At 49.2% G+C, this 16,862-nt stretch overlaps 1 protein-coding gene across 7 annotated transcripts in view; it reads left to right on the plus strand.

Annotated features, from left to right (window-relative positions):
* Nucleotides 1-16,862, plus strand: part of RFX4 (regulatory factor X4) — a 165,805-nt gene that overhangs the window by 87,155 nt on the left and 61,788 nt on the right. For 6 of the 7 annotated variants that reach the window (XM_008257109.4, XM_070052804.1, XM_051846592.2 and 3 more), the window contains 4 exons: nt 4,251-4,312; nt 8,240-8,453; nt 10,583-10,660; nt 14,873-15,036. In XM_008257109.4, coding sequence (XP_008255331.1) covers nt 4,251-4,312; nt 8,240-8,453; nt 10,583-10,660; nt 14,873-15,036 — 518 coding nt within the window. Of the gene's footprint in view, nt 1-4,250; nt 4,313-6,563; nt 6,737-8,239; nt 8,454-10,582; nt 10,661-14,872; nt 15,037-16,862 lie in introns of those variants that run through there. The other variant, XM_002711426.4, reaches the window with a different exon arrangement.

Here is a 16,862-nt window from a genome sequence, read left to right on the forward strand (position 1 = left end):
TAGCACATTTTCTTAAAGCATTAATATCCTACACTCCACAGAAAGCAACTCAGCAATGTCTTTTAAAAAATATCGAAATGGTTCCCTTCTTTGATCAGGCAGCTTCACATTTCAAAAACCATTATTAAGGAGAAAACTCAAAATATCAACAACAAAAACTAAACCCATAATGCACAAAGTTACCGCTGATCTCAGATTACTAGAAACAGCAATGGCCAACGACGGAGGGGTGAATCATTCGCTTTCTTTTCATTTATCAAGTCCATAAATTAATGCACTGAGCCACACCATCACCTGCCTCCTGTCTGTCCCCCTGCTACTGCCCTTGCCCCTGCCTTGATTCTCCACTCAACAGCCAGAGAGCCTTATGAAAGGTAAGTCAGCTGTCATTCCCCACTGCCTTTCTTACAGCCCTCCACTGTCTTCCCATCTCACTGGGAGTAAAACCACAGGTGCCCAGGAAGGCCTCCGAGGCCCCACATGAACCCTGACCCAGCGACACATCCCTGCCTCCCAACTTCTGCTTCTACCACCCTCCTGTACGCTGGCTTTGCTGCACCCACGCGGGCCTCCTTGTTCTTCCTGAAACAAAACAAAATTCCAACCCCAGGGCCTTTGATGTAGAAAGTTCTTGCAAGAACTTTCTACATCAGATAGCCATGCCATTCATTCCCTCACTTTCCTTAGTTCACCCATCAAAGGCCACATGATCACAGGATCCTTATCACCCTGAACAGTCCCTGCTCCCTCTACTCTGTTTTTTGGTTCCCCTCGGTAGCACGTACCTGATGGAAGATACGTTGGCTTTTTCATTTGTTTTCCCATGCTGGAATGTAAGCTTCTTGGCCAGAAGCTGTGTGTGTTTTGCTTAGTGGTTGTATCCCTCTGTGCTTTGCAAGCTGTTCAGCATAGAGATCCCCACAGACAATCGGTGTTCAGTGAACCCAAATGGCGTACCTCTAGCCAGCCCACTGTGGTTACTGAGGGTGCAAGCCTGCTGAACACGGGAGAGTACTAGAAAATGAGGCCAGAGATGCAGCCATGCAGTGTTATCAGTCTAGGTAGGAACTTTACAGAACGGAATAGACCATAACTGTGATTCTATGGAGAGGTGATGGCCAAGGCAGACAAAATTTCAGTTAGGAGGATTAAGTTCAAGAGACCTGTTATAGAGCATGGTGACTGTAGCTAATAACATGTATTCTATCCTTATACATTACTGAGAGTACATTTTAAGTGTTCTCATCATAAAGAATGGTAAGTATGTGAGATAATGCATATATCAGTTCAGCCATTCTATACCCTGTAGATGTTTCAGAACACCATACTGCATAACATACATATACATACATGTGTAATTATGATTTGTATTTGCCATTTATAAAAAAAATTCTGTAAGACCATGTAACTATGATCACCAAAAAAGTGGCCCAGGAAAGATTTCTTGGGATTAATAAGGTAGGAGCTGAGATTTAAGGATGAGCAGACATCAGACAGACGAGGGGCACAAAGAGAGGGCTCCAGCCCCTGAGAAGAGCCTGCAGGAGGATCCCCAGTCAGCACAGTGCCTTCCTGGCACTCGAGTGAGCTCCCTGTGGTCAGGATGCAGGGGTTGGGAGAGGAGGGAGAGTGGTGCAGTGCACGCAGGGCTGATCAGGTTGCAAGCTTGCACCTAGTCTAGAAGCTCCATGGAGAGACATGACTGGAAGCAAGGGCACTGAGGCACTGGGCAGCGATGGGAAAACGTGGGTAGAATCAGAATGTGGTGAGGATGGAGCAGGACAGCTTGGTCACACAGCAAGTACAGTCGTGGTGTGGGGCAGGAAGAGCTCTCCCCTCTCAGGGAACCGGGGCAGGCTCACAGAAGGGTGCCGTGTAAGCCGTGGGTAGGAGGGCAGGCTTGGAGGGCCCAGGTGGTGAGGAGGGAGGCAGAGCTGCGTGTGGAGGGTGGCAGGGGCGTGGACCTGGGAGTTCAGAGGATGGGGCGACTCCAGGTCGTCTGATTGGGATGGAACACGGGGTTCACGTGAGGACACGTAGACAAGATGGAAGCAGAGAGCCACCCCTGAGTGGCTGCAGGGAGTGTGGGAGGCCCTGAGTGGGCGGGTGCTGATACGGGCTGCTCCTTCCATAAATCCACTGAGGGGCCTCCATTATCCAAGCGGCATGACTCTTCCTTGGCATTTTTATTACGCAGGAGAACTGTTTCAGTTTTCCACCTTACTGCCTGTGGATAGATCTCATCACGGAGGAGGCACTGGGCTGCCTGCTGATGTCACTGTTCCCTCAGCTGTTCCCCACTGTCCCTAGCCTATGGGGACGGGCAAAGGCGGATCCTCTCCACAGTAGAAGTTACTAGAACATTCAAGAAGGCCAGGGTGGGGGAAGGAACAGAGAACTCTTCACGGAAGAGTAGAAGGGAACAAGAAATCTTTTCATTCTTGAAACACATCTAATGTTTGAATGCAAGAATACAACATAAAAAAAGGCTGCCGTTGAGGGACTGGGGGACTCTGATTCCTCCAGAAGTCAGGTTGTTATGGTTTCACGTCAAGTCAGGCTGGGAGCATTGAAATCCCAGGTCTGCATCTTGGGAGACACGGGGCTGCGGGTGGATTGCTCGGCCCCGCTGTGCCCCAGCTGACTCACCTGCACCAGGGGAGCGGCAGTGGAAGCCATGCTGGGTCGTCATGATGACTAACAGGGCTCATACAGTAAAGAGATGGCACAGCATCCGAGCCAGGACTAGAACCTGGGTGAGCCCAAGGCTGCGTGCAGTGCTGTCCACTGGCTGGGAACCAGAAACTGGCTCTCGGGGGGAGTAGGAGGGGCTTCAGGAAAGAGGAGCCCTCAGGGGCTGTGGGGACCACTGGGGCATTTCAGGCAGAGGGAGCAGCGTGCATGATGGTGGAAGCAGCAGGACCAGTGTGAGCTTGGAGCCCCAGGAAGCAGTTAAAATGCCGGTGGGGGTGCCTGCATCCCATTGGAGTGTGCCTGGGTCTGAGTCCTGCCACCCACATAGAAGACCCGGTTTGAGTTCTTGGCTCCTGGCTTTGACCTGGCCCAGTCCCAGCTGTTACAGGCATTTACAGGAGTGAACCAATGGATGGAAGATGTTCTCTGTCTCTTTCTCTCTCCATCCTCCCTCCCTTCTCCTCCCTGAAATTGAGTCAGTGCTTGTTAAATGACTAGCCTGAGGCACCCAACCAACAAATGGCTGAGCTTGGATCTAATCCAGGTAGTTTAGCTCCAAATTTCTTGTACAGGAGCCCTACGTGGTACTGCCTCTGTACAGTCATCATTTCTGTAAACACCAGGGCAAGAGGCCCTTGCTATGAGTGCACTGTGGGACATGGTCTCTCCTCCGGGTCTCCTGTGACTCTGTGCATTGTCCTGGGAACAGCAGTGGCTATCCTGCAAGGATCAGAGCTCCATTCCTTCATCCAACGCATAGGGCTTGAGCTCTTGGGATGTGTCAAGTCCTGGGCAAGGTCCTTGCTGTCATGACCTTGCATTCAGGGAAGAAGAGCCGTAATCCAAGCACTCATAGGGCAATCAAACAAGACAGTCTCAGAGAGCGCCCAGTGATCAGAAGAGCAGGGCCATGCGGTGGCAAGGGACTGCTTGTGCTACTCTACACAGGCTGGTCAGAGGAAGGCGTGGACACAGGGACACTGCCCAGAAGCCTGGAAGGTTTTAGGGAAGGAGCCAATCTTGAGAAGAGCTGGGTGCAGTTACATTTTTGGCAGTGAGAACAATGGTACAAAGCCTCCCCACCCCCACAGTGGGATGTAAGCCTGGTGGGTTGCAGGAAGAGGGGTGAGGGGAAGCCCCTGTGGCTGGGATCTGGTGACAGAGGGTAAGCGCTGTAGGAGAGGAAGGCCAGTAGGTGAGCCGGGTCCATCACGGTGGCTAAGTGTGGGTTTTGGTTTCAGTTGCGATGGAAGCCACTGGAGGGTTTTAGGCAAGGGCCGGCACTTTCTGGGCCAGCCAATCTCCTACCCTGGGAGCAGGAGGGGGAAACAAAGAATGGAGGAGTGAGATCTCCAGGGACCCAGAGCCCACCATCACCCGAAGGCTCCCCACTGGCCTCCCGGACACCAGCAGTCTCCCCCAGGGTCCCAACAGGCCCTGATTAGTCAGGGCAAGCCGCCGTCTGTGTCTCCCCTGCTTCTGAGATCGCTGTTTGTGAAGCTTGGTCACGGCGCCGCTTCTTCTCGTGCGTAACCAATTCTTTTGTTGCCTTCCAGATCATAAGGCAGCAGTTCCCTCAGTTAACCACCAGAAGACTCGGGACCCGAGGACAGTCAAAGTAAGCACCGGACAGCCATCCCAAAGGCAGAGCTCTGAGACGGGCTGAGTGAGTCTGAGTCTCGGGCCTGTCGCACCAAGAAACTCCGTCCACAAGCCCAGAGGGAGGTCTGTGCCTAAAGGGAACATGGAAGAGCTTTGTGACAGCCAGGCCCCCAAAGCCCAGGGCCTGACCAAGTGGCCGTCCCAAAGCCCAAGGTCCTGTGGCCCAGCTTTTTGATGGAATCTGATTTTGTGCCACCTGCCTTTCGGGCGTGTTTGAGCCTCATTTACAGGAGCACCCTGGGGCTGCTTGGGCACCCTCCAGATGACTTGGACTGGTTTTCCGAGCACTCGCTCAGCTCTGCTAGTGCCCAGCTGAGGCAGAAAGGCTGTGGCCCATGGGGCGCACCACTCCCTCTTGACCAGTTCATCGACCGACCCTTACTGCACGTCCTGCGTGCGTCAGACACGTGGTGTTCGGTGTTGGCAACCGCCATGGCCTGCAGAGAACATGCACTTATTTTGGTGGGGAAGACGGACAAGAAAAAAAGAATCGGATTTCAGTGAAGAGGGGGATAGTGGGGAACAAAAACGAGGGGAGGCGCTGGGGGGGTGCTTTCTAAGGAGGTGATGAGGTGACATTGGGGGGCTTGGATGCCTGCCTATCCCGTTCTGACTCGGAGGAAAGGAATTTCTGCCTATAACCGTGCAGGCTTCATGAAAATCTGGGTTTATAGGACTTGCTGCTAAGGATGCTTCAAAAACATCCTTGTTGGCCCTGAATAACTGCTCCGTGAACAAGAGTGGGTGGCCGTACCATTGGTAAGCAGTGAGTTAAATGGCTTCCTTTCTGCAAGACTTCTCAGAACCTTTATTATGCTAATGTGCATGGTGACTCCACTAGAGGGTGTCTTATTATGCAGCGTTTCTATGCTGAGCAGGTCAGCATACAGTGACCTATAAAACACTGAAACATTTTTAAAAAGCAACCGTATAGGATTTACAAGCCCTGTCTCTAAGGGTGTTTCAAAAGCGTGTCCAATACTATCACCTTGAGTAACAGTCCTAGCCCCACCCACTGTCTCCCGTCACCCCTGGGCAGCACATTCCTGTCCTGGGTTGGGAAATAAGGGGGTGGGGGAGATTTCACTTTGAAACTAAGTTAGGGAAAGAAAGTAGATCATCAGACGGGGACACCATTTTTAGTTAAGCTCTGAAAATAATGGGATGAGCTTTTTTTTTTTTTTTTTTTTTTTTGGTATGGCTCAGAAGCTCATGGGCTAATTCCAAAGGCATGTCCAAAACAGTTTCTAGCAGAAGAACCTCTTGGAATACATTCCTAGTAATTTTCCAAGATGATTCGTCTGGAAAACAAACCTCATTCATAATGAAAAACTGTGGTGTCTGTGTCGAATGAGGTTTTAGTCTTGGTAGGATCATAGCACACAAAAGCCATGCTCTCCTTGTTTGCAGGTGAGCCCAGGGCGGGCAGTTCCCACAGCTGGCTGAACAGATGAGTGCCTGGACTGATGGATGTTGGGTGAATGGAAATGAGTTGTTTTTGTCCAGCTCACAGTCTTTGAAGAATCCCTGGCTCTGATACATTGTTGCTCATTTCTAAAAAGGGAAAGAATGGTAAAGATAGCAAAGTCAGGGGGTAAAAGAGAGCGGAGAATTCCCATCCTACCCAGTCCTGGAGAAGGTACCCTTTTGTCTTTATGTGAGAGGCTGTGTGTGTTTTCTCTCTAACCTAGTGGCTGGCAAATCGGGCGATAGCCTCTTTAGAAGTTCTGTGAAACCAACTTTATTGTGTCCTCTCCATTAAGGACCCCCCAAGGTTGGCAGGTCCTTCACCAATCAAAAGGCAATGGGAAGTTCCCGACTGGACACATGGCCTTACAGAGAAAAATGCCTCAGCAAATTTAGCTGGGGCAGAAGAAACCTGGGGGGTGATTAGAGGAGAGAGAGGGGCTTGATGCACTCCACAGAACTGAGACATCCAGGAAGGGATCAGAGCAACTGATTTGTGTTGCTCATCTGAACAGCACTCCCTCTGAATTGTTCAGAACTGGTCTAGACCAAGTATATTTTGACCATCTTGATCTTGAGAAATTACAATAAAGGGGAACTTTTTGAAGCTAAGGAGGCATGTCATAACCGTCTTCCCACCTGAAGAGCTTTTCTGGAACAACTGGAGCCAACCAGAACCGGCCCCTCCCCCTCCCCGCCCCTCCCCCACGGCGTGCCTTTCAGATGGAAAGACAGTTATGACAGTTGGGAAGTAGAAGGCACAGAAGGCAGGTATTAGCTCAACACAAAGAACTTTCTGATAACTACAGCGCCGGAAAATGAACTGGGCTGCCTTCGAAGGCTCTGAGCTCTTCATCCCCGGAGGGGTGCAGCTGGAGGCGAGATGTCCGCTGAGCACAAATATCACAGAATGGTATCCTGCGTGAGGGGGCCGGGACCGGGCTGTCCCCTGTGCTGCTCTTCCCTCCCCTCCAACGCCTCCCCTCGTTGCACTTGATGACTGTCACCCTAGCTCCGTGGGGCGAGGAAAACGGTTCATATGTGGGACAGTGTTTCTGAAAGCGAGGTCCACCCGTTACTAACATTAGTGTTGCCATGGGACTGTGAAAATCTGCTTTATACTTTAGATCTCCTAAATTGGAATCTTTGGGGGTGAGACCAGGAATCTTTATTTTTAATAGGTTTTGTAAATGATTCTTATTGTTAGGAAAGCTTGAGAATCACTGGTATGGTGGTTAAAAGCACTTTTGAGGTTCAACTCCTAGGTTCCCTGGTAGATCTTGGGGGTTTTACTTACATTCTCTGGGGCTTTGGTCTCCCCACCTGTAAAAGGTGTTAACAATTAGGTCCAGGCTCATGGAGATTTTGTGAGATTAAAGAAGATAAGGTGCATCAAGCACTTAGCACCACAGGTATCAAGCTGATGTGCCCCAGAATTACTGTGCTGCTTGTTTCAAAGCTGATTTGGGGGCCCTGATCCTAGAGAGGTCCTGGAAGGTGGCTGAGGAATCTGTGTTTGCACTAAGCTCCATAAGTGATTCTGACACACATCTTAGGCCCACCATGCAGTGTTTTCTGTGAGTGGAGAACAGGGGTGCTGTAGCCAGACAGACCTGGGTTTAAGAACCTGTTCTTTCCCTAAACAGCTATCTGACCCTAAGCAAATGACTTGAGTGTTTTTGCCTCCATTTCCTTATCTAGAAAGACTAAAGTTATCCCTATTTCACTGGGTTATTTTTCAAATAAAAACACAGAAAGCACTTTGCAAAGTGCCCAGCACGTTGCAAGGATTTAATAGATGGTAGCAAAATTCCAAACAAAACACAGCCTCATCCCTTAATCAGACTTAACTGAAAACCTAGCTATTTTTAAGCTCATTTTGAGTTAATAAAAAGTTCTGGTCTTTGTTTTACATCTAGTGTCAACTGAAACACTGTATTTCTCTTTTAGAAAATACAATGATCATTATTGGTTATGAAAAACATTTATTGGTTATGAAAAACATAGGCCCAGTGACTTTTGGCTGGTGTTCAAAAACACATCCTTTTGCTGGGGTCCTCACAGGGGCACACTCAAGTGCTGTGCTCCTGGGATCAGATTTGACTAGACATAAGAGATCAAGTACAAATGGAAAATTTTTCATCTGTTCTCTGCAAAGTATTTGATTTAACATTTTCTGTAGGAGGCAATTTTGGTTATTTTTACCTGCCTGATTGATGGCTGGCAACATGGAACTTTGGTTTAATTCTGGATTTCAGAGATATCAAGGCTTACCGGAGAGTTAACTCTTGGAGCTCTGGGGAGGATAAGCCCAGCCATACCCAGCCATGGGCAACAATCCCACTCCCAACTCAGGAAGCCCCACCTAATGACGTTGGAGGTATCTCTCACTTTCTCTCTCTCTTTTGTGGCTCAGGTACCATTACTATGGCATTGCAGTGAAGGAGAGTTCCCAGTATTATGATGTGATGTACTCCAAGAAAGGAGCTGCCTGGGTGAGCGAGACAGGCAAGAAGGAAGTGAGCAAGCAGACTGTGGCGTATTCACCCCGGTCCAAACTAGGCACGTTGCTGCCTGAATTTCCCAATGTCAAGGATCTCAATCTGCCAGCCAGTCTGCCTGAGGAGAAGGTAACTACATCAGAAGTGATTTCCAGGGGTAGGGGTATCCCCCAGCCCCCTGGCTCACACATGCACATGCTGTTATTACAAAACAGTGGTTTAAGCCGGCGCCGCGGCTCACTAGGCTAATCCTCCGCCTAGCGGCGCCGGCACACCGGGTTCTAGTCCCGGTCGGGGCGCCGGATTCTGTCCCGGTTGCCCCTCTTCCAGGCCAGCCCTCTGCTGTGGCCAGGGAGTGCAGTGGAGGATGGCCCAGGTGCTTGGGCCCTGCACCCCATGGGAGACCAGGAAAAGCACCTGGCTCCTGGCTCCTGCCATCGGATCAGCGCGGTGCGCCGGCCGCAGCGCGCCGGCCGCGGCGGCCATTGGAGGGTGAACCAACGGCAAAGGAAGACCTTTCTCTCTGTCTCTCTCTCTCACTGTCCACTCTGCCTGTCAAAAAAAAAAAAAAAAAAAAAAAACAAAAAAAAACAGTGGTTTAAAAATATAGACACCTAAAAAAGACATGGGCTCTGGTCAATGATAATGCATCGGTATTGGTTTGGTAGTTGTGACAAATATACCATATGGGTGTAAGATGTTAACAATAAGGGTAATTGTGTATGAGATATATGGGAACAACCTGTGCAACTTTTCTATAAACCCAAACCCATTCTGAAATTTGAGAGTTTATCTGTCTATCCCTCTCTTTTATATAGTTCTCTATCTGTGTATCTACCTACCTGCACACCTGTCAGATGATGCCACACAGTCTCATTTCACAAGGGAAGAGCCACTCTCTGGATATAGTTCATTTTCCTGTGTGCTGCAGGGCATTTGGTGAAATCATAGTCCCACAGGAAAAAAATTATTTTATATATATAGTGAATCAGATAGTTTTGATCTTAGGGTATTTGGAGCAAGTTACTGGGAAAACAAAGTTGGATAAGCTTCCCTCGGAGTATCACATCTCTAAAGCACCTATCTTGATGGTGGTTCTAAGCAGTGTTCTAACAGGTATGGAGTTTGCACTAAGTCTATATATCACTCTACAAGCTGGTTGCAGTGGAGACCGAGACCCGGTCCTGCTTACAGGAAGCTGACAGTCACATCGGGAGATGGATGCTTGTATAAGCAAACTTAAACTTAAATAAATGCATGTGTGTGTTCTGAAAGAAAAGAAATGAACTTGTATCTGTAAAGGATGCTTTAAATCTAAGAAGTAGATAAGTTTTTTAAATTTCTTTTTTTTTTTTTTTTTTTGTCCACCAACATTCATACAAGCAAACATCCTACATCTTGACTTTAAAATTCTTAGATATACCGGGCCGGCGCCGTGGCTCAATAGGCTAATCCTCCGCCTAGCGGCGCCGGCACACCGGGTTCTAGTCCCGGTCGGGGCGCCGGATTCTGTCCCGGTTGCCCCTCTTCCAGGCCAGCTCTCTGCTGTGGCCAGGGAGTGCAGTGGAGGATGGCCCAGGTGCTTGGGCCCTGCACCCCATGGGAGACCAGGAAAAGCACCTGAATCCTGGCTCCTGCCATTGGATCAGCGCGGTGCGCCTGCCGCAGCGCGCCGGCCGCGGCGGCCATTGGAGGGTGAACCAACGGCAAAAGGAAGACCTTTCTCTCTGTCTCTCTCTCTCACTGTCCACTCTGCCTGTCAAAAAAAAAAAAAAAATTCTTAGATATACCGAGATTAAAGATTTTTTGCTAAACATTCCCAACAGTTTCCCAAATGTCTTGTGGTGATTTGGGCAGAAGCACTTATCTTATCCAATGAAGAGAAATCAGTTTAATAAGTCCTGCTGATCTCTGTGTGCCAGGCACCTTGCTAGGGTCAGGATGCACAAGTATTAGCAACACTCCACTTTTATTTTCCTGGAGCCCACAGCCTCAGAAGGTGGAGAGTGGAGGCAGAGTGAGAAACCAATGCCCTCAGGGCGAGGGCTCTCCACACTCAGGTGTTGTGTGAGCAGAGGAGGGGCTGAGGGCAGAGAGCCCTACTTATGAAAATCAGTCTCAGTTGGGTCTTGCAGGATGAGTAGGTGGTAGGTGAATTCCCAACAGGGAATACAATGACTTAACAACTGGAATTGGCAGGGCGGCAGCAATGTGTATTAATGTGTGCCTTTGTTGTTGGTCCTCCACCGCCCCCACAGGTTTCTACCTTTATTATGATGTACAGAACCCACTGTCAGAGAATACTGGACACTGTAATAAGAGCCAACTTTGATGAGGTAGGTCAACAAGTGTCGAGCTGTGAATACTTTGTATTAAAATACCACCATTAACACTAGCTCCTAGTTCCAGAGCTGCAGCTAGCTGTGAGGCCTGACATTTGGAAGTCCTTGATGCCCCATTCACTCAACTTACTCACAGGAATCCCACAAAGCAGTTTCTAGGATTGTCCTTATGTTATAACTCTTATGTGTTTGTAGTGGTGGGCATGGCCTTTTCCTTGATTTAACTGGTGGACTGCATCCTGCCCTTTTAGCAAACTGGAAAGACCATTTTGCCAGCATGTCATTACACCCAGAAGTGCAGACTCAGACACACTCAAGAAAAACTTTCGTATATTTTTGGATTTAGTATTTCCCCACGGCTCCTCTTCCTTGGTGCAGATGACCCTCCATTCGCAAGGTCTGGTCCACGTTTCCTACAAATCCCACCTACAAACACAGTGTTAAGAATACCATCTCACTTGTTAATTTTAAAGCATTCTAGTTAAAGAAAGAATCGAGAAGAGGAACTGAAAAAGGATGAGGGGACGTTCAGTTTCAAAGAAGATTACGTGAGCTCTAAAAGGGCTATATAAACCAGCAGTTAGTTGTAGGAAAGAGCCCGAAGCTTCCCTTTGTGTGTGTCCAGGGAAGGGTGGTGTTGGAGGCGGCGAGATCTAAGGATGAAGCTGCAAAATGCCCTTCCCTATTTCTTGCCCCTCCCACTGCTGTGCCACAGAGCTGTGTTTATTGAGCGCTTAATGTCACTTGGCTCACGGACACAACTCCGAAAGAGAAAGCACCGTGTTCGTAAAGAAGTTCTCTTCTTCCTTATCTCGACTTTGATCCACTAGCACTCTATAACATCCTTGAACATCTCCCAAATTCCTTGAGCAACCTTGGCAGGGATTGGCTGTGTCTTGCATTCCACTGAGATCAGGGCAAATCCCAAGTCGTGATTGGTTCAGGCAACACAAGCAATGATGATCGATAACGCTCCAAATCTTAACACCTTAGAGACTTATTTTGCTCTCATGTCTCAATCTAGTGTGGATGCCTTGGTTGGAAAGCTAGATGCTGGGGTGGTCCAGACACCTGCTGTTTTCATCTTGTGGCTCCATCCTGCCCTAGAGCCTTGGAACCCTCTTTGTTCAGCTGATGAGTGGGGAAAAGAATGGCAGGGACCTTGTCATCCCAGGAATAAAACATGTTACCACTGTGCGATTGACAGGAGACGGTCCCACCTTGATGCAGCCAGCGGGAGGCTAGGGACTGTGGTCTCTCAGGGGTGACAGCCTACACCACTGCAGAAGAGGAGCTCGACTCTCCAAAGGACAGCTGACCCTCTCTGCCACATTTCTAACAACAAAGCTTGTGAGAGTAATCCGGGAAACTTAACGTTAAACAATCATTTATCTCTGGTTCTTCAACCACTTAGACTTGTAGGGAGGAAGGAGAACTTTTCAGAATTCTCCCTTCTGTATCATAAGAAGTTTCCATTTGTTAAATGCTTATATGATGCCAGGCACTTTACATAAGTCATCTTATTCCATCCTAATAACAGGTGGGTGTCATTATCTCTGTTTGATAAAACTCTCCCCGTGTTTAGTCCTAAGCTCCAGATGCAGTCAATTCAGCATCTAACTGAACATGGCCAAATCAGAGCTCTTAATTTTCAATTTCCAAATATTTCTAGCTCCAAATCTCTCAAGACTCAGGTCGACACTACCCTCCACTCAGCCGGTGGATCTTCCCTTCCTTCCCTCTTCACACTCTGTCCCCTGGAAGTCCTGGCAGCTGCACCATCTGAATCGAAGCCGTGTCTGTCCACATCCGACTGCCAGTCTCACCTCTTGCTTCATATCACTTCATTTCCTTCCTTTTCCTTCTCGCCCAGAGGAACTGGTGCCACTGGACCTTAAATGGCCTCAAATGCAGAGAGTAGGATGGGAAGTCAAACCTGGATGATACGCCATCTACAAAAGCTGTTGAGCAAACAGGATTGAGCAGGGTCCCTGTGCAGCTAGAACACTCAGAATAGACGGATGCCTGCTAAAGACATTGATTTTCCCCAGATTTGTTTGAACCTGCACAGCAGCCGATCTTTTCCAGACTTTCTGCTAGAAATTGGCTGCTCATATTAAAACGGGGTAGGGCTGCATGGGAAGAGAGCTAAGTAAGGCAAATGAATTCAGAGTCTACCACTCTTAGGAATGAGCTCGGCAGAGCCTGAAACTCAGTCAGAGGAGCAGGAAGGGAGTCTGGGACCTGACCAGAGGCCAAAGCTCAGGGACAAGCTGGGATCAGGGGACAGCGGAAGGCCCTCTGGAGGACAAGCACCTTGCCTAAGAGCTGAAGCCTGGCCAGCCACCAGGCGTCTCAATGACAGAACAAGATCTTTGGCTGTGGGGATGCAGGCTGGTGGCCCTCAGAAACTTGGGAAAGTGTCCCAAACATTTAGGGAAGCACAATGCTTTCTGGGGCCTAGTAGTTGTAGTCCTTCTTCTTCATCATAATCATCATCATCGCCACTACTATTCCTTTTTAAACATCTACCATGGCCCGAGCATTATGCTAAATAAATTTTAGGAATCCTGTGCAATAAACACTACTTTAATCCCCATTGCACAGGTAAGAAAAATGAGGCTTAGAGATATAACATCCCTAGTTGTTTGTGGAACCAAGACTGAACTCAGGAAGGCTTCACACATCCAGATTTTCTTTATTTGAATTTTCAATCTGGGTGAAACTTTTCTATATTGTCATCATCATGGAGTAAACAGAACTTCATCTCACTACACACAGACCTGCCCTCATTGACACTCTTCCCCCCTAGGAGGTCAGAGTGGCGTGGCCTTTCTCCCCATCTCTCTCTCCCCTGCTTCCCATGCAGTGTTGACACTGGGAAACCCAGGCAAGCTGGGAGCATCAGGGGAGTGTGTCCACAGGAGGCGGAGCTCTGGTCACCGGGCTGCAGGCAGGGCAGGGCTCCACTTCCCCAAGGCAGCCTGGCCAGAAGAGAACGAGACCCTACTCCAGGGAGAACCTGAAGGACTGACTGGGCCAAGGACTGAAGCAGACAAACACAGGCGCATCCGTTCTCTGACTTGCTGCCTGGCTTTGCACAGGGCATGTCTGTGAACTGGAGCAATGACCCTGAGCTGCAATGGTAGTACGAGTATTGAGAGAACCTACCGAGAGTACCTGGCAAATGGCAGGCATTCAATAAAGGAAGCTAATGACGGTAGCAATGGCAGCTCTAGGGCCTTAAACCAGAGGGGAAAAATTATCTCCCACACTGGGTCAGGATTGATTTGGGAACCAGGGATATGCGGATAACAACACCTGTGGAGTTCGAGGGTGCCCATCTGTCAGAAACCAAGCTAGGTCTCTTAGAATTCATAAAACATCAGTCTTGTGGGTTCCCTGGCCTCAAGGTGGGCTGCTCCTCAAGGCTAGCTGAGTCTAGATGCTTGTGAATGTCCTTGGGTCCATGAGCCAAGCATCTTTACTGCTCTCTTCCCTCGCCTTGTCCCACTTGTGTGTGTCCTATTCTGCTCCAAGGGCTCTGCTTTGGCTATTCCACGCAGACGTGACATGAGTTGCTTTAATAAGAGTCATTCCATCTTTGAGTATCCAGTGTATTCCTGCTCTGGCCTGGTGGTTTGGGGATAAAAAGGAAAAGTCAATCACATATACTTCACCTGCTCACTTGAAGTTAACTGCCCGGAAGCACCATCCAGCATCCCATAATGGCACCAACTGGCCAGGGCTCTGGGGATATCCTTTGTGCATTCCCTGGATTTGGGCGCACAGATTTGAACCACAAGGATCTTGTGTATGACACATATTTTCATTTTAACAACATCCCACTCATGTGTAACTCCCACACCTTTCCCTTCCCTCCCAGAACAGCTGGGGGTCCCTGAGACCCCAGTGGGGGCCTCGCCTTCCCTTCCTTAAACACTCGAAACCACAGCCAGCCCTGAAGGCGCCCTTGGGTTTACGGTGCTGCTCCTGGCCCTAGGCTGCCAGTCCCGGCAGTGCTCAAGCTGTGTGCAGGAGGAAGGCCCAGGGCTCCCACACCAAGCCAGGCCGGGAGTGGCGTGGGCCACCGCGGGGGAAGGAGACAGCAGCACGGCAGCCCGGGCTGGCCTCGGCGGGATTCCAGAGCTGTGCTGGGAGAGCCCCGTGTCACCTCATGGTTCTTCTCTCTGTGGGTCGATACAGGTTCAAAGCTTCCTTCTGCACTTTTGGCAAGGAATGCCGCCCCACATGCTGCCTGTGCTGGGCTCCTCCACCGTGGTGAACATCGTTGGCGTGTGCGACTCCATCCTCTACAAAGCCATCTCCGGGGTGCTGATGCCCACCGTGCTCCAGGCGCTACCTGACAGGTGGGCACCCTGGTCCCCATCCTCCCCCGGGGGCTACTCCTGAGGGCCGATTATCCCTTCTTCCCATTTATTGTTGATAACCATGCACTGCCCAAAGACCTCCCTTGCAAGGACCACTGGTGTTGAACTTTGGAGTTGACTGATATTTGTGAATAGAAATAAAATGTCTAGATGTTGAACCATGTGAGGTTAAAATTCAAAAGGTGGAATATGGTGCACAGTGAGAAGTTTCCTCCTGCACTGTTGCTCCCCAGACCCCCAGCCCCTCCCTGGAGCATCGGACACAATCATTTACTAGGGAGGTCTGTTGAGATCTGCTGTGCACATGGAATCAGTGTGTATACTATTTTCTCTTTCTGAAATTGTGGCACTGTATATACTGTTCTATGTCTTGCTTTACCAAAAAAAAAAAAAAAAAAAACCAACAAGAAACAACAACAACAACAAAAACCTTAGTTGTGGCCATGGTGCTGGCAGGAATGGAAAAATGAAGGCAAGAGGTTGACTCTTCCCATGAGGTCCTGGGGGGCCGGCCATTCCTCCACAGGCTTCCACTCCCTTCCAGCCCTCTCTTTCCAGGTACAGGTCGGTTGAGAGCCCAGCTGCTCCTAGCCCCGGTGTGCAGGAGTCTCCCTTGTGGGCTCCTGTACACAAGTCCACACCTCACAGCCTGTCCCTCATAAACAAGTCAGAAGTCTGAAATGGAGGTGACAGCAGGGTTGGCTCCCTAGGGAGCTGTCAGGGCCATACCTGGTGCTCCTTGGCTTGTGGACGCATCACCTTACTCTCTGTCCCTGTCTTCCAGGGTCTCTGTTCTGTGTGTCTGTCTGCCTTCTCCTGTTCTGTTGCTTCCAGGAGCACTTGCCATTGGATTTAGGGCCTGCCTGGTTAATCCAGGCTAATCTCAACTGAAGGTCTTTCATCAGATCTGCCAAGACCCTTCCCCCAAATAAGGTTGTTCTCATGGTTCTGCGTGGATTTTAGGGGCCACTATTCATCCCACTACATGGAATTTATGCGTAGGATAAACTAACTCCCAGAGGGCAGAATTCCTGCATCAAAGGATATATGACTTGTGCTTTTCTGAGTGAAGTTTTAATATGCAATTATCTTATTAACATGAACTTGAATCTCTCTTCATATATTTATAGGTTATTTGCATTTTTTCTCCTGTGAACTCTGTTTTTAATCTTTACCTAATTTTCTTTTTGGTGTTTGGTCTTTCATTGATTTTAGGAACTCCACATTTATTAGGGATTAACAATTTACGTTAAGAGTTGCGAAAATTCATCTTGGTTTTTTGTCTTTGTCATGTGGAAGATACATTTTTTTTTTTGACAGGCAGAGTGGATAGTGAGAGAGAGACAGAGAGAAAGGTCTTCCTTTTGCCGTTGGTTCACCCTCCAATGGCCGCCGCGGCCGGTGTGCTGTGGCCAGCGCACCGCGCTGATCCGATGGCAGGAGCCAGGTGCTTCTCCTGGTCTCCCATGGGGTGCAGGGCCCAAGTCCTTGGGCCATCCTCCACTGCACTCCCTGGCCACAGCAGAGAGCTGGCCTGGAAGAGGGGCAACCGGGACAGATTCCGGCACCCCGACCGGGACTAGAACCTGGTGTGCCGGCACAGCAGGCGGAGGATTAGCCTAGTGAGCCGCAGCGCCGGCCCGGAAAATACATTTATGTCATTGAATTTATTGGTCTTGTTTTTATGATCCCTAGATTTTGTATTGTTGTTTTAAGTCTTTCCCACTGCAGTTATATAATTTTCCCATAGTAGGTCTCAGTCACTTTGCGGTATAATGCTTATCTTTTGACTTTTTGCTCAGTTT

This window comes from Oryctolagus cuniculus, chromosome 11 (assembly GCF_964237555.1).
Source record: "Oryctolagus cuniculus chromosome 11, mOryCun1.1, whole genome shotgun sequence".
Lineage (NCBI taxonomy): Eukaryota > Metazoa > Chordata > Mammalia > Lagomorpha > Leporidae > Oryctolagus > Oryctolagus cuniculus.